Genomic DNA, 22,203 nt, shown 5'->3' with positions numbered 1-22,203 from the left:
GCGGGCCAATTTAGAACAGAAATACCATGGTCCGTAAACCAGGCACGGGTAGATTTTGCGCTGTGTGCAGGCGCCAAGTCCTGTTGGAACTTGAAATCTCCATCTCCATAGAGCAGGTCAGCAGCAGGAAGCATGAAGTGCTCTAAAACTTGCTGGTAGACGGCTGCGTTGACCCTGGATCTCAGGAAACAGAGTGGACCGACACCAGCAGATGACATGGCACCCCAAACCATCACCCAACCATGCAAATTTTGCATTTCCTTTGGAAATCGAGGTCCCAGAGTCTGGAGGAAGACAGGAGAGGCACAGGATCCACGTTGCCTGAAGTCTAGTGTAAAGTTTCCACCATCAGTGATGGTTTGGGGTGCCATGTCATCTGCTGGTGTCGGTCCACTCTGTTTCCTGGATTTAATTTATAAGCGCTAGGGGTGTAACGGTACACAAAAACTTCGGTTCGGTACGTTCCTCGGTTTAGAGGTCACGGTTCGGTTCATTTTCGGTACAGTAAGAAAACAACAAAATATAAATTTTTGGGTTATTTATTTACCAACTTTGTAAACAATGGCTTTATCCTTTTAACATTGGGAACACTATAATAATTCTGCCCACGTTAATCAACATTAAACTGCCTCACGCTGGTGCTCATATTAAATTAAATTAAATTTGTATCTACATATAAAAAATGCAACAAGTCAACTCATCATTTATTACAGCATTTGGGAAGCCTGTAGTTGATTTTTATTATGTAAAAGTTATATTTTTATCAACATGTGATAGCAGGGACCCTGCCATTCAAAACTAGGCTGCTGCATTACTAATGATTGATGTAACTATAGCTGAAAAAATTGTACAATAGCAATAGGAGAGACTGTGTTACCATTTAGTGGTCGATTGTACGGAATATGTACTTCACTGTGCAACCTACTAATAAAAGTCTCAATCAATCAATCAAAACGCATAGAATCATCATACTGCTGTGATTATATGCATCAAGTGTTAATTCAAGGCTAAGGCAAAATATCGAGATATATATTGTGTATCGCAATATGGCCTTAAAATATCGCAATATTAAAAAAAGGCCATATCGCCCAGCCCTAGTTCAATGATGCCATTTCTGTTTGTCATGTATAATTTTGTCTATTTTGTGTTTATCTTTGAATAAACAGGTCAGTTTCTTGTTACAACCATTGTGTATTATTCAAACTCCCCTAATTCAGCTGGCTAGTTGTTATCAAGAGTACTAAAACCCTTTTCAACATGATTCTGACAACTAAGTAGGCTAAATAACTTTAATACATGCTCGGATAGGCCAGTATCGGTCAGTATCGGTATCGGTCAGTATCGGTATCGGATTGGAAATGCAAAAACAATATCGGTATCGGATTGGAAATGCAAAAACAATATCGGTATCGGATTGGAAATGCAAAAACAATATCGGTATCGGATTGGAAATGCAAAAACAATATCGGTATCGGATCGGAAGTGCAAAAACCTGGATCGGGACATCCCTAATTATTATATCAACTATCAGAGACAGAAACTCTTCATTTAACATAATGTCCTTTTTTGCTGCTTCAACACAGCTCAATCAACACAGAAAAAGGTCAAGTGAAATAACAGACAGACAGGGCTTTGCTGTCCGTAACACACACCGCAAAATGAGCTAACATTACGCTAAAAGCTAATTAGCCTTCACCTCAAGCCAGGACTGCGAGCGAGCTGAGCTGCCTTTTATGTCACTGCTGATTGGCTGTTACCGCTCTGAATACGCACTGCTGATTGGCTGTTACCGCTCTGTTTGTAACCAATCAGATGGTTGTGTGGGTGGGACAATGCTGGGTGCTGTGGAGAGGACTGACACAGGCAGAGGCAGAATGAAGGGGAACTCGTTCGGTACACCTCCGAACCGAACCGAAACCCCCGTACCGAAATGGTTCAATACAAATACACGTACCGTTACACCCCTAATAAGCGCCTTTCAAAAAACCCAAGGACACTTTACATTATACAGATAAAATAATGGGAAAAAAAAACGCCTTCCGCCCGAGTGCAGCTGGGGTAGGCTCCAGCACCCCCCGCATACTTGCCAACCTTGAGACCTCCGATTTCAGGAGGTGGGGGGAGGGGGGTGGGCGTGGTCGGGGTGGGACCGGGGCGTGGTTGGGGGGCGTAGTTAAAAGGGGAGGAGTATATTTACAGCTAGAATTCACCAAGTCAAGTATTTCATAGATTATATATATATCCATCCATTTTCTACCGCTTATTCCCTTTGGGGTCGCGGGGGGCGCTGGAGCCTATCTCAGCTACAATCGGGCGGAAGGCGTTTTTTTTTCCCACACCCTGGACAATATATATATATATATATATATATATATATATATATATATATATATATATATATATATATATATATATATATATATATAATACCAAACAATAATATAAATAAACTAGGGAATGGAGTGTGACTAGATCCAAAATGTGTATGGTGTGTGACTATGTGTGGAAGTTATATATATATATATATATATATACATATATATATATATATATATATATATATATATATATATATATATATATATATATATATATATATATATATATATATATATATATATATATATTTATATATTTATATACATATATATATATATATACTGTATATATATATATATATATATATATATATATATATATATGTATATATATACTGTATATGTATATGTATATATATATATATATATATATATATATATATATATAGCTAGAATTCACTGAACGTCAAGTATTTTATACATATATATATATATATATATATATATAATACTTGACGTTCAGTGAATTCTAGCTATATATATATATATATATATATATATATATATATATATATATATATGTATATATGTATATATATGTATTTTATTATATATATATTTATTATATATATATTATATTATATATGTATATATATATATGTATATATATATATATATATATATATATATATATATATATATATATATATATATATATATATATATATATATATATATATATATATAAAATAAATACTTGAATTTCAGTGTTCATTTATTTACACATATACACACACATAACACTCATCTACTCATTGTTGAGTTAAGGGTTGAATTGTCCATCCTTGTTCTATTCTCTGTCATTATTTTTCGAACCATGCTGAACACCCTCTCTGATGATGCATTCTGTGTGGCACGCACAAAAGTGCTTTCATCAAATGCACTAGATGGCAGTATTGTCCTGTTTAAGAGTGTCACAACATTGCTGTTTACGGCAGACGAACTGCTTTACGGTATACAAAAACGTGACTGCTGTTGTGTGTTGTTGCCGCGCTGGGAGGACGTTAATGAAACTGCCTAACAATAAACCCACATAAGAAACCAAGAACTCGCCCTCCATCATTCTACAGCTATAACGTTATTGGGCAGGTATGCTGTTTATGTTGTGGGTTAGCGGACTCAGGTCCTCATGGGCCTGAGTCCGCCTGAATTTCGGGAGATTTTCGGGAGAAAATTTGTCCCGGGAGGTTTTCGGGAGAGGCGCTGAATTTCGGGAGTCTCCCGGAAAATCCGGGAGGGTTGGCAAGTATGACCCCCCCGTGACCCTGAGAGAGACAAGTAGTAGAAAATGGACACATCAACAAAGGATGAAATCAACATGTACAGCTAAAATAACAAAGTAATGATAAAACAAGAAAGGATAAAATGTAAGAAATAAAGGACATTGTAGAGGCAGTTACAGATAACAATGTTACTTACTTCTGGGAGCCTGGAAAAGAAGTTCAGCAGGTTTTTAGAAGAATTAACATATAGATCCACCACATCTGTGTTTGTTGGAGAGTAAACTTGGAGGCTGTTTGAAGACTCTTACGCCATAATCTGCCCGTGTTGTGTTTGTTTCCCAGATCTGCAATGAGAATGTGTGCCTCGGGTCGGTGATGATGCCCAACCTGCACGCCCGCAAGCCAGACGAGGTCCGGAGCGAAGAGGAGCTCCTTCCCCTGGCCACCGACTTCATCGACCAGTACTACACCTCCATCAAAAGGCAAGAAATAACAGACGTTACGTTTGGAAACACATTTTTTATGAGCTTTGGCCCATTTTGGATTAGACTACCAGTATCGACTTTTTATCAAGTCACTGTTTCCACCTTTCACAAATTAATAATCACCTCTGCCGAGGCCAAGGAGGTTAGTTTTTCATTTCACTGCAAAAACTGAAATCTAAGTAAGATGAAATGTCTCAAATAAGGGTGATATTTGCTTATTTTCTGTCTGATAAGATAATTCTTCTCACTAAGCAGATTTTATGTTAGAGTGTTTTACTTGTTTTAAGGGTTTTGGTCCTAAATGATCTCAGTAAGATATTACAGCTTGTTGCTGAGATGTGATGACCTATATCAGGGGTGCTCATTACGTCGATCGCGATCTACCGGTCGATCTCGGAGGGTGTGTCAGTCGATCACCAGCCAGGCATTAAAAAAATAGTCCTAAAAATGAGCGATCATAAATCTTCACTATGACGTCACTTTCGTCACTTGATTGACATTCACGGCACCCGAGGGTCTTCTGAGATGACGCTGGCTGCTGCCAGCTCATTAAAATTACCGACTGGAAGGCGAGAAACACTTTATTTCAACAGACTCTGGCGCCGTACCTGTCGTCAAAACCCCAAAGACCGACTGCACAGTTGCGCAATAAAAGCTCTGCTTCATCCTGCCTGCGCTACCAAAATAAGAGTCTCAGAAAGCTGGCGTGCACAAGCCAGCAAGCTACGGAGTTTGGAGACAATGTATTTCTTGTAAAGTGTATACAAAGGAGTACGGAAGCTGGACAAATAAGATGCCAAAAACCAACCACTTTCATGTGGTATTGGACAGAAAGGAGGACTTTTTTTCTCCTCCATTCGAAAATGTGGACGTTATCAGCACCACTGTCTGATTCCAATCAATGCAAGTCATCAGAATCAGGTAATACACCAACTTATATTCTTGTCTTCATGAAAGAAAGGAATCTATATGTGTTAAACATGCTTGTATTATCTTTAACCACCTTTAACTTGTTAACAATATTAACTATATGTGTTAAACATGCTTGTTTTATCTTTAACCACCTTTAAGTTGTTAACAATATTAACTATTTGTGTTAAACATGCTTGTATTATTTTTAACCACCTTTAACTTGTTAACAATATTAACTATATGTGTTAAACATGCTTGCATTATCTTTAAACACCTTTAACTTGTTAACAATATTAACTATATGTATTAAACATACTTGTATTATCATTAAACACCTTTAATGTATTAACAATATTAACTATATGTGTTAAACATGCTTGCATTATCATTAAACACCTTTAACTTGTTAACAAAAACATATATTTAATAAATAAGTAAATATAAATGATATATATGAATGAGGTAGATCCCCACGACTTGATCAATTGAAAAGTAGCTCGCCTGCAGAAAAAGTGTGAGCACCCCTGACCTATATTGAGTCAAACATGCTTGAAACTAGAATATCAAGTGTTGCAAAGCTGTGTCATCAACACTCACAAGTATAAAACTACTTTTTTAAAGTAATCATTTCTTATTTCAAGCATGAAAAAAAAAATCGTTGTCTCATAATTAAAACAGATGACAGTTAAATGGACTTTGCTGTGTTATTTTCAATGAAACAATAGAAAATATGTACTCATAAAGTAGTACAGTTGGCACAGTACAGTAAACTGACAGTTTATATTTAAACATTTAACATGTGTCATGTCTAATAATTTTGAACACAATTAGTTCAAAATTCTTCAAAATCAAAATTTTGGCCGGGGGCGCACTAATATGCGCACTAATTGACTGAAAGAGCACACACTTGGCGTGATGATGTCATGTTATCCATGGAAAAATGCATTTTTAGACCATATGATTTGCCTGAGCGGCTAGGAGACCCCGAGAGTAACAAGCGCTTGCCTTGTTGCCTTTCCATTAAGAACAATAAACTAGTTTTTAGTATAAGTTTGCTGGTTCCAAGAAATGTAATGCCGAGCGCATATCATTATGTCAAGATAATGGCACTAGCATTTACTTCATTTAAGAATATTTTTCAACATATTGAGCAAAAAGGTCTCTTTTTTTCTTCTATCAAGAAAAGTGCACTTGTTATTAGTGAGAATATACTTATTTTGAGGTATTTTTGGGTTCATTGAGGTTAGCTAATTTGACTTGTGTCATATCTGTGTGATCATGTTTTGTTTTAGTCATGTTCGGTTTTGTTTTTGGACTTTTTGTGCACTTTAGTTTTGTTTTGTCACCATAGCAACCATTAGTTTTCACCTGTCACGTCACGCACCTGTTTCACGTTTTGAGTCACGCACCTGCTTTCACTAATCATGTCTATAGTATTTAAGTTCATTGTTTTCAGTTTGTCGTTCTGGCGACATCCCACATTTATGCTCTGCACATTCCTGACACTTTTTTCATGTCCTTTTGTCCATGCCAAGTAAGTTTTGTTTATTAATGCCACAGTTAGTGTTTTTTTGTTGTTCATAGTTTCTGCCTTTGTGCAAGTATTTCGTTTTCATAGCCAAGTTGTTTCTCCGCCACTGTGCGCGCTTTTCGTTTGTACTTTTTTTTTTATAGTAATAATAAATCATGTACCGTATTTTCCGCACCATAAGGCGCCCTGGGTTATAAGCCGCGCCTTCAATGAACGGCATATTTCAAAACTTTGTCCACCTATAAGCCGCCCCGTGTTGTAAGCCGCATCTAACTGCGCTAAAGGAATGTCAAAAAAACAGTCAAATAGGTCAGTCAAACTTTAATAATATATTAAAACCAGCGTGATGTGGGCGCGCATGGAATCGTATATCAACATGGACGGAGCTGCGTGAAAAAAGCCACCCGGACTCTTCGCGTAAACTTAAACTTCCCTTAACCACTCGCTCATCTTTTCTTCATCCATCCCTTCGAGTTAGCTTTTATGATGACGCCGGCTGGAAAGGTCTCTTTTGGCAAGGTCTTCCTTTTGAATATCACCATGGGTGGAAGTTTCTGGCCATTAGCATGGCAAGCTAGAACCACAGTGAAGGATGACTTCTCATTCCCTGTGGTGCGAATATTCACCGTACGTGCTCCCGTTGTATCCACAGTGCGGTTCACAGGAATATCAGTTGCTGTGAAATAGTAATCCGTGTGCGGATGGAGAGATTGCGTCTTTTCATGAACCGGATCCCTGTCGCTTAGTAGGAGCCATTTTGTGGTCTTTACAGATGTAAACACACAAAGGAAATGAAACGTACGGTAATATCCGCGCGCTTTTTCTTCTTCTACGCGGGCGGGTGGTTGCTTACAGTAGAAGAAGAAGCGCTTCCTGTTCTATGGGGGCGGGTGCTTACCTTGGCGGTTGCTTGCGTAGAAGAAGAAGCGCTTCCTGTTCTACCGGGAAAAAAGATGGCGGCTGTTTACCGTAGTTACGAGACCGAAACTTTATGAAAATGAATCTTAATATTAATCCATATATAAAGCGCACCGGGTTATAAGGCGCACTGTCAGCTTTTGAGAAAATTTGTGGTTTTTAGGTGCGCCTTATAGTGCGGAAAATACGGTACTCACATTCCCGTCTCGCCCGAGCCAACTTTCCGTCGCCTTCCGGAAAAGCAAACACCCAGGACCAAGTCATGACAACTTGTTTTGGAAAGACTTGACAAGCCACATTTTCTTGTTCTATTGGCAGATAATTTTGCTTAGTTCAAGTAAAATACCCCTCATTTTTGTATTTTTTGTTCTTGTTTTTGAACACTGACTTTTTGCAGTGTTGCACGGCTTTGTTTGTTTTTCATTTGACATTCTGTCAACACTTTTTGATGTATCCATTCAAAATAGTATTTAAAAAATGAATATCTAACTTTATTTCTAAGACCTTTTTTTTTCCTTTTACTTTTTTAATTTCTATTTTTGATTACTAATCATTTTCATAAACCTTCTAAACTAATAATTGTACTTTATTGAAAGGTTTTGTTTATCCAGTGCAACAGATTAGTATTTTTTTTAATTATTTTTGATACATTGTATTCAAAAAATTGAATTAACTTGAATGATTGTTTTTAATTAGATTTAATGTTGAACTTAAATATGATTTTGTTGATGGATTCTTATATTTTTGTTAATACAATCAAGCTAATAGTCCATTTCTATTTTCTTCTCTTCTCTTTTCATCCCTCATCTCTTCTTTTCGTAGCGCAACTGTTGCTTTGGCATACACTGTCAGCTTGCGATCCATGTTGACCGGCCACATTTTTGTGTTGTCCCTGTACCAAAATTATTTCGATACTTTTCGGTAGTTTTCGGTGCTTTTCTAAATAAACAGGACCACAAAAAAGTTGCATTATCGGGTTTATTTTGACAACAAATCTTATGGTACGTTAAAGGGGAACATTATCACAATTTCAGAATGGTTAAAACCATCAAAAATCAGTTCCCAGTGGCTTATTATATTTTTCGAAGTTTTTTTCAAACTTTTACCCATCACGCAATATCCCTAAAAAAAGCTTCAAAGTGCCTGATTTTAAACACCCGTCCATTTTCCTGTGACGTCACATAGTGAAGTCAACACAAACAAACATGGCGGAAAGAACAGCAAGCTATAGCGACATTAGCTCGGATTCAGACTCGGATTTCAGCGGCTTAAGCGATTCAACAGATTACGCATGTATTGAAACGGATGGTTGTAGTGTGGAGGCAGGTAGCGAAAACCAAATTGAAGAAGAAACTGAAGCTATCGAGCCGTATCGGTTTGAACCGTATGCGAGCGAAACCGACGAAAACGACACGACAGCCAGCGACACGGGAGAAAGCGAGGACGAATTCGGCGATCGCCTTCTAACCAACGATTGGTATGTGTTTGTTTGGCATTAAAGGAAACTAACAACTATGAACTAGGTTTACAGCATATGAAATACATTTGGCAACAACATGCACTTTGAGAGTGCAGACAGCCCAATTTTCATCAATTAATATATTCTGTAGACATACCCTCATCCGCGCTCTTTTCCTGAAAGCTGATCTGTCCAGTTTAAGGGACGGTGTGAGCCAAGACATCCAGGGGGTTTAGCTCGCTCGTCTGCGGGAACAAACTGTCGCCATTGCTTGCCGTGCTACCGAGGTCCTTTGTCCCTGAATTGCTCACACACTCCGGCAGATTCAATGGGGGTCTGGCGGCAGATTTCTTTGACTTTATCGTTGGAAATGCATCTGCTTTGAGTGTCGCAGGATATCCACACATTCTTGCCATCTCTGTCGTAGCATAGCTTTCGTCGGTAAAGTGTGCGGAACAAATTTCGTCCAATTTCTTGCCACTTTGGCATCTTTGGGCCACTGGTGCAACTTGAATCCGTCCCTGTTCGTGTTGTTACACCCTCCGACAACACACCGACGAGGCATGATGTCTCCAAGGTACGGAAAACAGTCGGAAAAAACGGAAAATAACAGAGCTGATTTGACTCGGTGTTTGAGAAAATGGCGGATTGCTTCCCGTTGTGACGTCACAATGTGACGTCATTGCTCCGAGAGCGAATATTAGAAAGGCGTTTAATTCGCCAAAATTCACCCATTTAGAGTTCGGAAATCGGTTAAAAAAATATATGGTCTTTTTTCTGCAACATCAAGGTATATATTGACGCTTACATAGGTCTGGTGATAATGTTCCCCTTTAAACATATGTTTCTTATTGCAAGTTTGTCCTTAAATAAAATAGTGAACATACTAGACAACTTGTCTTTAAGTAGTAAGTAAACAAACAAAGGCTCCTAATTTAGTCTGCTGACATATGCAGTAACATATTGTGTCATTTATACACCTATTATTTTGTCAACATTATTAAGGACAAATTATTAATCTACTTGTTCATTTATTGTTAATATCTGCTTCCTTTACACTTCTGTTAAAATGTAATAATCATTTATTCTTCTGTTGTTTGGATGCTTAACATTAGTTTTGGATGATACCACAAATTTAGGTATTAATCCGATACCACGTAGTCACAGGATCATACATTGATCATCAGAGGTGTGGACTCGAGTCACATGACTTGGACTCGAGTCAGACTCGAGTCATGAATTTGATGACTTTAGACTCGACTTGACAAAATGTAAAAAGACTTGCAACTCGACTTAGACTTTAACATCAATGACTTGTGACTTCACTTGGACTTGAGCCTTTTGAATTGACATGACTTGCTACTTTCCCCAAAACCCAAAGATGAAAAAGTTATTCGGGAGCGCTCCGTATTTTTCATTGTGTACTTGTCTATCAGCGTTGCGTGTGTCAGCTGGTGTGCTCTCAGTACAACAGCCAATCAAATTAGATCTACTTTGTTTTCATCACACAGCATTCATCCAATCAAATTGCAGGAAGAAGACATGTCCAAACCACACGCCAGTGAACAAAAAATGATACCTAAAATAATTTCGTTTGGGTATAAAAATTACGAGGTGGTCAACACAAAACGGTTTGCAGTATGCAACACATGCGGTTCGACAATTACTGATGGAGAGGCAACAACTTCCAACTTCATCCGGCATTTGAAGTTGCACAAAGAACGGTAAGTTTTGAATGTAAGATAACGTTTATTGGCTAAGTAACGTGACTTTTATTTGCTGTGTAGTTAAATCAGTGAGGCTGTAAACTCACTGCTAACGTTATAACGTTATTGCAAACACGGGAATCTGTTGCAGTTCACTACCTTATTCATACTTTTTGTTCAGTGATTTTTTTCAAGCAGGGTTACGTTAGTCAATATATCACACGTAACGTTAGACGGCGGTCAGCAGCACCGCGTATTTTAGCCACCTAAAAAAAAGACAAAAATAGTCAAATAAAAATCAGTTAAAATGTATACTATATTATGAATATGTGTACCGTTTTAGCTAGCTTTCTGACATACTGTTGGTTGTTTACCTCAGTGGTCCCCAACCACCGGGCCGCGGCCCGGTACTGGTCCGTGGATCGATTGGTATCGGGCCGCACAAGAAATATATATTTTTTTTCTTCTTTTTTTAATTAAATCAACATAAAAAACACAAGATACACTTACAAGTAGTGCACCAACCCAAAACAACTCTCTCCCCCTTTTGTTCTGGGCATTGAACATGAAGACTCTTCCTTCACTGTTCCGAGTGGCCATGAGAGTCTTGGCAGTGCCTGCCTCCAGTGCTCCAGTGGAGGGAGTTTTCAGCCATGGTGGCATCATACTACGCCCCCATCGTGCACAAATGACTGACAGACTCTTGGCTAATTTGGTCTTTTGCAAATGCAATGCAGCATAGGGCCCTGACATATAAAAAGTACAACTTTTTTGTTATGTTCCCGTATATGTCATGTTTTTTCAATGTTAACACTTTTGTACAAATAAGTACATTTGCACTTTATTTTTCAATGTGTTTGTTCTGTAAAGGAATGAGTTAATGTTTAAAATGACTGGTTAATAGTGCTATTATAAAGTGCAATGTTAGCACAATTTTCTTTCCTGCAATTTAAAATGCACTTGTTTTAATAAATAAATACAGCGTTTGAAAAGCATACACAATCTGTGTTAATATATTAGTCTGTGGTTAAAAGGACTTGAAAGGACTCGAAACTCAAAATGCAGGACTTAGGACTTGACTTGAGACTTTCCAGTCTTGACTTTGGACTTGACTCGGGACTTGACTCGGACTTGAGGGCAAAGACTTGAGACTTACTTGTGACTTGCAAAACAATGACTTGGTCCCACCTCTGTTGATCATATTCAAAGTCCTCATGTGTCCAGGGACATATTTTTCTGAGTTTATAAACATAACATAAATGTTGAAAAAAACAAAAGAAGATTGACGTAATTGAAACAATATTAACGTAATCATAGTAGTATCGCTCCTGTACTTGGTATCATTACAGTGGATGTCAGGTGTAGATCCACCAATGGCGTTTGTTTACATTTTACATTATTAATGACAAGTGGTGGAAAATTAATTATTAATCTACTTGTTCATTTACTGTTAATGTCTACTTACTTTCTCTTTTAACATGTTCTATCTACACTTCTGTTAAAATGATAATAATAATAATAATGGATTAGATTTTATATCGCGCTTTTCTATCATTAGATACTCAAAGCGCTCACAGAGAAGTGAGAACCCATCGTTCATTCACAAAATGTAATAATCACTGTGGAGGGGGGGCGTGGCCTGCGAGCCTGCCGCGGATCGGGATGTTGCCAGGACCGGCCTCGAAGACAGCGACAGGTGCGTAGATGGCTCAGGTGGTCCTTGTTATCTAATCACCTGTCGCCGCAGGCCACGCCCCCCTCCACAATCACATATTATTCTGTTGTTTGATACTTTACATTAGTTTGGGCAACCTCTACATTTGCCTGCGTCCGCTCAGCAGCACCTCCAACTCCAACTACTCGTCTCGTCACGGCTGCTGCTAATAAAGGCGACAGGTGATTAGATAAAAAGGCCCGCCTGGGCCATCTACGCACCTGTCGCTGTCTTCGAGGCCGGGTCCTGGCAACACCCAGTTCCGCGGCAGGCCCGCAGGCCACGCCCCCCTCCACAATCACATATTATTCTGTTGTTTGATACTTTACATTAGTTTGGGCAACCTCTACATTTGCCTGCGTCCGCTCAGCAGCACCTCCAACTCCAACTACTCGTCTCGTCACGGCTGCTGCTAATAAAGGCGACAGGTGATTACATAACAAGGCCCGCCCGGGCCATCTACGCACCTGTCGCTGTCTTCGAGGCCGGGTCCTGGCAACACCCCGTTCCGCGGCAGGCATGCAGGCCACGCCCCCCATCCACAATCACATATTATTCTGTTGTTTGATACTTTACATTAGTTTGGGCAACCTCTACATTTGCCTGCGTCCGCTCAGCAGCACCTCCAACTCCAACTACTCGTCTCGTCACGGCTGCTGCTAATAAAGGCGACAGGTGATTAGATAAAAAGGCCCGCCTGGGCCATCTACACACCTGTCGCTGTCTTCGAGGCCGGCCCAGGCAACACCCAGTTCCGCGGCAGGCCCGCAGGCCACGCCCCCCTCCACAATCACATATTATTCTGTTGTTTGATACTTTACATTAGTTTGGGCAACCTCTACATTTGCCTGCGTCCGCTCAGCAGCACCTCCAACTCCAACTACTCGTCTCGTCACGGCTGCTGCTAATAAAGGTGACAGGTGATTAGATAACAAGGCCCACCTGGGCCATCTACGCACCTGTCGCTGTCTTCGAGGCCGGGTCCTGGCAACACCCAGTTCCGCGGCAGGCCCGCAGGCCACGCCCCCCATCCACAATCACATATTATTCTGTTGTTTGATACTTTACATTAGTTTGGGCAACCTCTACATTTGCCTGCGTCCGCTCAGCAGCACCTCCAACTCCCAACTACTCGTCTCGTCACGGCTACTGCTAATAAAGGCGACAGGTGATTACATAACAAGGCCCGCCCGGGCCATCTACGCACCTGTCGCTGTCTTCGAGGCCGGGTCCTGGCAACACCCAGTTCCGCGGCAGGCATGCAGGCCACGCCCCCCTTCACAATCACATATTATTCTGTTGTTTGATACTTTACATTAGTTTGGGCAACCTCTACATTTGCCTGCGTCCGCTCAGCAGCACCTCCAACTCCAACTACTCGTCTCGTCACGGCTGCTGCTAATAAAGGCGACAGGTGATTACATAACAAGGACCGCCCGGGCCATCTACGCACCTGTCGCTGTCTTCGAGGCCGGGTCCTGGCAACACCCAGTTCCGCGGCAGGCATGCAGGCCACGCCCCCCCTCCACAATCACATATTATTCTGTTGTTTGATACTTTACATTAGTTTGGGCAACCTCTACATTTGCCTGCGTCTACTCAGCAGCACCTCCAACTCCAACTACTCGTCTCGTCACGGCTGCTGCTAATAAAGTTGACAGGTGATTAGATAACAAGGCCCACCTGGGCCATCTACGCACCTGTCGCTGTCTTCGAGGCCGGGTCCTGGCAACACCCCGTTCCGCGGCAGGCATGCAGGCCACGCCCCCCATCCACAATCACATATTATTCTGTTGTTTGATACTTTACATTAGTTTGGGCAACCTCTACATTTGCCTGCGTCCGCTCAGCAGCACCTCCAACTCCAACTACTCGTCTCGTCACGGCTGCTGCTAATAAAGGCGACAGGTGATTAGATAAAAAGGCCCGTCTGGGCCATCTACGCACCTGTCGCTGTCTTCGAGGCCGGGTCCTGGCAACACCCAGTTCCGCGGCAGGCCCGCAGGCCACGCCCCCCATCCACAATCACATATTATTCTGTTGTTTGATACTTTACATTAGTTTGGGCAACCTCTACATTTGCCTGCGTCCGCTCAGCAGCACCTCCAACTCCAACTACTCGTCTCGTCACGGCTGCTGCTAATAAAGGCGACAGGTGATTAGATAAAAAGGCCCACCTGGGCCATCGACGCGCCTGTCGCTGTCTTCAAGGCCCTGGCAACACCCCGTTCCGCGGCAGGCCCGCAAGCCACGCCCCCCTCCACAATCACATATTATTCTGTTGTTTGATACTTTACATTAGTTTGGGCAACCTCTACATTTGCCTGCGTCCGCTCAGCAGCACCTCCAACTCCCAACTACTCGTCTCGTCACGGCTGCTGCTAATAAAGTTGACAGGTGATTAGATAACAAGGCCCACCTGGGCCATCTACGCACCTGTCGCTGTCTTCGAGGCCGGGTCCTGGCAACACCTAGTTCCGCGACAGGCCCGCAGGCCACGCCCCCCATCCACAATCACATATTATTCTGTTGTTTGATGCTTTACATTAGTTTGGGCAACCTCTACATTTGCCTGCGTCCGCTCAGCAGCACCTCCAACTCCAACTACTCGTCTCGTCACGGCTGCTGCTAATAAAGGCGACAGGTGATTACATAACAAGGCCCGCCTGGGCCATCTACGCACCTGTCGCTGTCTTCGAGGCCGGGTCCTGGCAACACCCAGTTCCGCGGCAGGCATGCAGGCCACGCCCCCCTCCACAATCACATATTATTCTGTTGTTTGATACTTTACATTAGTTTGGGCAACCTCTACATTTGCCTGCGTCCGCTCAGCAGCACCTCCAACTCCAACTACTCGTCTCGTCACGGCTGCTGCTAATAAAGGTGACAGGTGATTAGATAACAAGGCCCACCTGGGCCATCTACGCACTTGTCGCTGTCTTCGAGGCCGGCCCTGGCAACACCCAGTTCCGCGGCAGGCCCGCAGGCCATGCCCCCCTCCACAATCACATATTATTCTGTTCTTTGATACTTTACATTAGTTTTGGACAATACCACAAATTTAGTACTGATACTTTTCAGCGGAGGTATAGTACAGAATATGATTCTTTAGTATCGCGGTACTATACTACTACAGGTGTGCCGTACAACCCTATGCTGGATTATTAGCTACAGTATCTAAAATAACATAGGTTCATGTGTTGACTGCAGGTATGGCTCCAAGGCCCACACGGACCGGTTGGAGGAGGTCACCAAGGAGATCGAGGCCTCGGGAACGTACGTGCTCAAAGACACGGAGCTAATATACGGAGCCAAGCACGCATGGAGGAACGCCGCCCGCTGTGTTGGAAGGATCCAGTGGTCCAAACTGCAGGTGCTGACCAGTATAATATCACTCCACACTGCCTGTAATGCCGTTTAAAACGAGGCTGTCTCGTGATCATTACAGGTTTTTGACGCGAGGGATTGCACAACAGCTCACGGAATGTACAACTACATCTGCAACCACATCAAGTATGCCACCAACAAGGGCAACCTGAGGTAAGTGTCAAGTTCAAACACTGATGACATCTATTAAACAAGACAGGAGGCAAAGAATTAAACAGAGACAGAATTCAATTTGGACTCAATATTGAGGAGAGTCGTCTGTACACCGTACCCTTGCACAGTATCTCTGCACGCTCTGCCAAAAGATTGCACGCCTCCTTCTTTTATTTTGGACCCTCCCCGACCACATGGTCACCGCTGTTTCCAAAGGACAAAGGTCGCAAAAAGTTCACAGAAAAGGTCGTAAACAATTCACAAAAAAAGGTCAGTTCAAAAAGAGTTCGTAAGATAGTTCAAAAAGAGTTCGTCTGGAAATTGGGCAGATCCTGCCATCTCTCCGCTTTGAAGTCCTTGGATTAGAACAGGGGTGCTCATTACGTCGATCGCGAGCTACCGGTCGATCTCGGAGGGTGTGTCAGTCGATCACCAGCCAGGCATTAAAAAAATAGTCCTAAAAATGAGCGATCATGAATCTTAAAGTTAAAGTTAAAGTTAAAGTACCAATGATTGTCACACACACACTAGGTGTGGCGAAATTATTCTCTGCATTTGACCCATCACCCTTGATCACCCCCTGGGAGGTGAGGGGAGCAGTGGGCAGCAGCGGTGGCTGCGCCCGGGAATCATTTTGGTGATTTAACCTCCAATTCCAACCCTTGATGCTGAGTGCCAAGCAGGGAGGTAATGGGTCCCATTTTTATAGTCTTTGGTATGACTCGGCCGGGATTTGAACTCCCAACCTACCGATCTCAGGACGGACACTCTAACCACTAGGCCACTGAGTCAGTCCACTAGGCCACTGAGTCACTATAAATTACCGACTGGAAGGCGAGAAACACTTTATTTCAACAGACTCTGGCGCCGTACCTGTCGTCAAAACTCCAAAGACCGACTGCACAGTTGCACAGTTGCGCTAACAAAATAAGAGTCTCAGAAAGCTGGCGTGCACAAGCTAGCAAGCTACGGAGTTTGCCGACAATGTATTTCTTGTAAAGTGTATACAAAGGAGTACCGAAGCTGGACAAATAAGATGCCAAAAACCAACCACTTTCATGTGGTATTGGACAGAAAGGAAGACTTTTTTTTTCTCTTCCATTCGAAAATGCGGACGTTATCATCACCACTGTCTGATTCCAATCAATGCAAGTCATCAGAATCAGGTAATACACCAACTTATGTTCTTGTCTTCATGAAAGAAAGGAATCTATATGTGTTAAACATGCTTGTATTATCTTTAAACACCTTTAACTTATTAACAATATTAACTATATGTGTTAAACATGCTTGTATTATCTTTAAACACCTTTAACTTGTTAACAATATTAACTATATGTGTTAAACATGCTTGCATTATCTTTAAACACCTTTAACTTGTTAACAATATTAACTATATGTATTAAACATTCTTGTATTATCATTAAACACCTTTAATTTTTTTTAACAATGTTAATTATATGTGTTAAACATGCTTGTATTATCTTTAAACACCTTTAACTTATTAACAATATTAACTATATGTGTTAAACATGCTTGTATTATCTTTAAACACCTTTAACTTGTTAACAATATTAACTATATGTATTAAACATTCTTGTATTATCATTAAACACCTTTAATTTTTTTTAACAATGTTAATTATATGTGTTAAACATGCTTGTATTATCTTTAAACACCTTTAACTTATTAACAATATTAACTATATGTGTTAAACATGCTTGTATTATCTTTAAACACCTTTAACTTGTTAACAATATTAACTATATGTGTTAAACATGCTTGTATTATCTTTAAACACCTTTAACTTGTTAACAATATTAACTATATGTGTTAAACATGCTTGCATTATCTTTAAACACCTTTAAGTTGTTAACAATATTAACTATATGTATTAAACATTCTTGTATTATCATTAAACACCTTTAATTTTTTTTAACAATGTTAACTATATGTGTTAAACATGCTTGTATTATCTTTAAACACCTTTAACTTATTAACAATATTAACTATATGTGTTAAACATGCTTGTATTATCTTTAAACACCTTTAACTTGTTAACAATATTAACTATATGTGTTAAACATGCTTGTATTATCTTTAAACACCTTTAACTTATTAACAATATTAACTAAATGTGTTAAACATGCTTGCATTATCTTTAAACACCTTTAACTTATTAACAATATTAACTATATGTGTTAAACATGCTTGTATTATCTTTAAACACCTTTAACTTGTTAACAATATTAACTATATGTGTTAAACATGCTTGTATTATCTTTAAACACCTTTAACTTATTAACAATATTAACTATATGTGTTAAACATGCTTGCATTATCTTTAAACACCTTTAACTTGTTAACAATATTAACTATATGTGTTAAACATGCTTGTATTATCTTTAAACACCTTTAAGTTGTTAACAATATTAACTATATGTGTTAAACATGCTTGCATTATCTTTAAACACCTTTAACTTGTTAACGATATTAACTATATTTATTAAACATACTTGTATTATCATTAAACACCTTTAATTTTTTAACAATATTAACTGTTAAACATGCTTGCATTGTCATTAAACACCTTTAACTTGTTAACAAAAGCATATATTTCATAAATAAGTAAATATAAATGATATATATGAATGAGGTAGATCCCCACGACTTGATCAATTGAAAAGTAGCTCGCCTGCAGAAAAAGTGTGAGCACCCCTGGGTTAGAACAATATCTTTCTGTTGATTGCCATACATGAGAGAAAACAGAAACACCTTCATCTTGCTTTTCCCCTACAAAGTGGAGATTTACGAGCCTTACTCTTGGTAGGTTTCAAAAACAGCTTTTGCTTCTCACCGGACCCTCAATGTAACACAAAGTTTGTGTGATAATTTAGAAACAATTATTCTAACAGTAAGAAAGTGTTCATCTTCCACACGTCCACCCAGACTTGACCCACTGGCCTCATCTGTCGGCGCTCGCTCTCCGCCGCTTAACTCCGCCTCCGACTCTAAGCAGCGGTTTGCCGGTCGAGGAAAAGGCAAAAAGAAGTGGCTCTGTGCCTGCAGAGTCCTAATCGCTTGTGACGCTTCATCTTGACTTGTAGCAATGACGACTTCAAACTTATCAGTGAGCGCCTCCTGACCTCCAGGAGGACATTTTCTCTTGATAAACAGCAGCTGGTCTTCATTTGTAGCACCGACCAAACAAATGGCAACTTTGTTATCATCAATGTATCGTGCTGCTTGTTGTCCAAGGACACAAACATCTCATCTCCAAACATAATCCGAGTTAACGTTTCCATAACAATATAATCGCACCTCTTTTTGCTGGCGGTCTAAATATAAATATGACATAGTAGATAATGTTTGAAAAGGTGTTTTGTATAAAAAAGTGCAAAAGCAACAGTTTGAACAGTGTGAATTATCGTTTTATCTTAAGTACTGATGTCATTTGAATTAATGTTTTACCGTATTTTCCGCACTATTAGCCGCACCTAAAAACCACAAATTTACTCAAAAGCTGACAGTGCGTCTTATAACCCGGTGCGCTTTATATATGGATTAATATTAAGATTCATTTTCATAAAGTTTCGGTCTCGCAACTACGGTAAACAGCCGCCATCTTTTTTCCCCGTAGAAGCGGAAGCGCTTCTTCTTCTACGGCAAGCAACCGCCAAGGTAAGCACTCGCCCCCATAGAACAGGAAGCGCTTCTTCTTCTACTGTAAGCAACCACCCGCCCCCGTAGAAGAAGAAGAAGCGCGCGGATATCACGTTTCATTTCCTTTGTGTGTTTACATCTGTAAAGACCACAAAATGGCTCCTACTAAGCGACAGGTTTCCGGTTCATGAAAAGACGCAATCTCTCCATCCGCACACGGATTACTATTTCACAGCAACTGCCTAAAGACTTTCAAGAAAAGCTGGCTACTTTCCGTGCATATTGTAAAAACAAGATAGCTGAAAAAAAGATCCGGCCAGAGAACATTATCAACATGGACGAGGTTCCACTGACTTTTGATATTCCTGTGAACCGCACTGTGGATACAACGGGAGCACGTACGGTGAATATTCGCACCACAGGGAATGAGAAGTCATCCTTCACTGTGGTTCTAGCTTGCCATGCTAATGGCCAGAAACTTCCACCCATGGTGATATTCAAAAGGAAGACCTTGCCAAAAGAGACCTTTCCAGCCGGCGTCATCATAAAAGCTAACTCGAAGGGATGGATGGATGAAGAAAAGATGAGCGAGTGGTTAAGGGAAGTTTACGCGAAGAGGCCGGGTGGCTTTTTTCACGCAGCTCTGTCCATGTTGATATACGACTCCATGCGCGCCCACATCACGCTGGTTTTTAATATATTATTAAAGTTTGACTGACCTATCTGACTGTTTTTTTGACATTCCTTTAGCGCAGTTAGATGCGGCTTATAACACGGGGCGGCTTATAGGTGGACAAAGTTTTGAAATATGCCGTTCATTGAAGGCGCGGCTTATAACCCAGGGCGGCTTATGGTGCGGAAAATACGGTAATTTGATTAATCACAGGGTTGCTGTGGATTATTTAGAGCAGGGGTGCTCACACTTTTTCTGCAGGCGAGCTACTTTTCAATTGATCAAGTCGTGGGGATCTACCTCATTCATATATATCATTTATATTTACTTATTTATGAAATATATGTTTTTGTTAATAAGTTAAAGGTGTTTAATGATAATGCAAGCATGTTTAACACATATAGTTAATAAATTGAAGGTGTTTAATGATAAAGCAATCATGTTTAACACAGTTAATATTGTTAATAAATTAAAGGTGTTTAATGATAATACAAGAATGTTTAATACATATAGTTAATATTGTTAATAAATTAAAGGTGTTTAATGATAATACAAGTATGTTTAATACATATAGTTAATATTGTTAACAAGTTAAAGGTGTTTAAAGATAATGCAAGTATGTTTAATACATATAGTTAATATTGTTAACAAGTTAAAGGTGTTTAAAGATAATGCAAGCATATTTAATACATATAGTTAATATTGTTAACAAGTTAAAGGTGTTTAATGATAATACAAGCATGTTTAATACATATAGTTAATATTATTAATAAGTTAAAGGTGTTTAATGATAATGCAAGTATGTTTAATACATATAGTTAATATTGTTAACAAGTTAAAGGTGTTTAAAGATAATGCAAGCATGTTTAATACATATAGTTAATATTATTAATAAGTTAAAGGTGTTTAAAGATAATACAGGCATGTTTAACACATATAGATTCCTTTCTTTCATGAAGACAAGAATATAAGTTGGTGTATTACCTGATTCTGATGACTTGCATTGATTGGAATCAGACAGTGGTGCTAAAAACGTCCGCATTTTCGAATGGAGGAGAAAAAAGTCCTCCTTTCTGTCCTATACCACATGAAAGTGGTTGGTTTTTGGCATCTTATTTGTCCAGCTTCCGTACTCCTTTGTATACACTTTACAAGAAATACATTGTCGGCAAACTCCGTAGCTTGCTAGCTTGTGCACGCCAGCTTTCTGAGACTCTTGTTTTGGTAGTGCAACTGTCCAGTCGGTCTTTGGAGTTTTGACGACAGGTACGGCGCCAGAGTCTGTTGAAATAAAGTGTTTCTCGCCTTCCAGTCGGTAATTTTAATGAGCTGGCAGCAGCCAGCGTCATCTCAGAAGGCCCTCGGGTGCCGTGAATGTCAATCAAGTGACGAAAGTGACGTCATAGTGAAGATTTATGATCGCTCATTTTTAGGACTATTTTTTTAATGCCTGGCTGGTGATCGACTGACACACCCTCCGAGATCGACCGGTAGCTCGCGATCGACGTAATGAGCACCCCTGATTTAGAGTAAACATGATTATACAGTCGTGCTCATAAGTTTACATATCCTGGGAGAATGTATGATTTCTTGGCCATTCTTCAGAGAATGTGAATGATAACACAACAACCTTTCTTCCACTCATGCATGGTCGAGTAGTCAAAAAGTTACATTTTAGTCTCATCACTCCAAATTACTTTGTTCCAGAAGTTTTGAGGCTCGTCTCTGTGCTGTTTGGCGTAATGTAAGCGGGATACTTTGTGACATTTGCGCAGAAATGGCTTTCTTCTGGCCACTCGACCATGCAGCCCATTTCTCTTCAAGTGCCTCCTTATTGTGCATCTTGAAACAGCCACACCGCAATTTTTCAGAGAGTCCTGTATTTCAGCTGAAGTTATTTGTGGATTTTTCTTTGCATCTCGAACAATTTTCCTGGCAGTTGTGGCTGAAATCTTTGCCGGTCTACCTGAATCCCTCATTTTCCACTTCTTAATCAGCGTT

General features: G+C 40.1%; 1 protein-coding gene across 4 annotated transcripts in view; it reads left to right on the top strand.

The window, feature by feature from the left end:
• The window catches only part of LOC133578202 (nitric oxide synthase 1-like), a 199,766-nt gene that overhangs the window by 81,338 nt on the left and 96,225 nt on the right, over positions 1-22,203 (top strand). For all 4 annotated transcript variants that reach the window (XM_061932433.1, XM_061932425.1, XM_061932451.1 and 1 more), the window contains exons 4-6: positions 3,944-4,083; positions 15,537-15,699; positions 15,775-15,866. In XM_061932433.1, the coding sequence (XP_061788417.1) occupies positions 3,944-4,083; positions 15,537-15,699; positions 15,775-15,866 (395 nt within the window). The remainder of the gene's footprint in view (positions 1-3,943; positions 4,084-15,536; positions 15,700-15,774; positions 15,867-22,203) is intronic.

The sequence above is a fragment of the Nerophis lumbriciformis genome, linkage group LG03 (assembly GCF_033978685.3).
Source record: "Nerophis lumbriciformis linkage group LG03, RoL_Nlum_v2.1, whole genome shotgun sequence".
NCBI lineage: Eukaryota > Metazoa > Chordata > Actinopteri > Syngnathiformes > Syngnathidae > Nerophis > Nerophis lumbriciformis.
The sequence above is the reverse complement of the archived record's forward strand: the minus strand, read 5'-3'. Positions and strand labels throughout refer to the sequence as shown.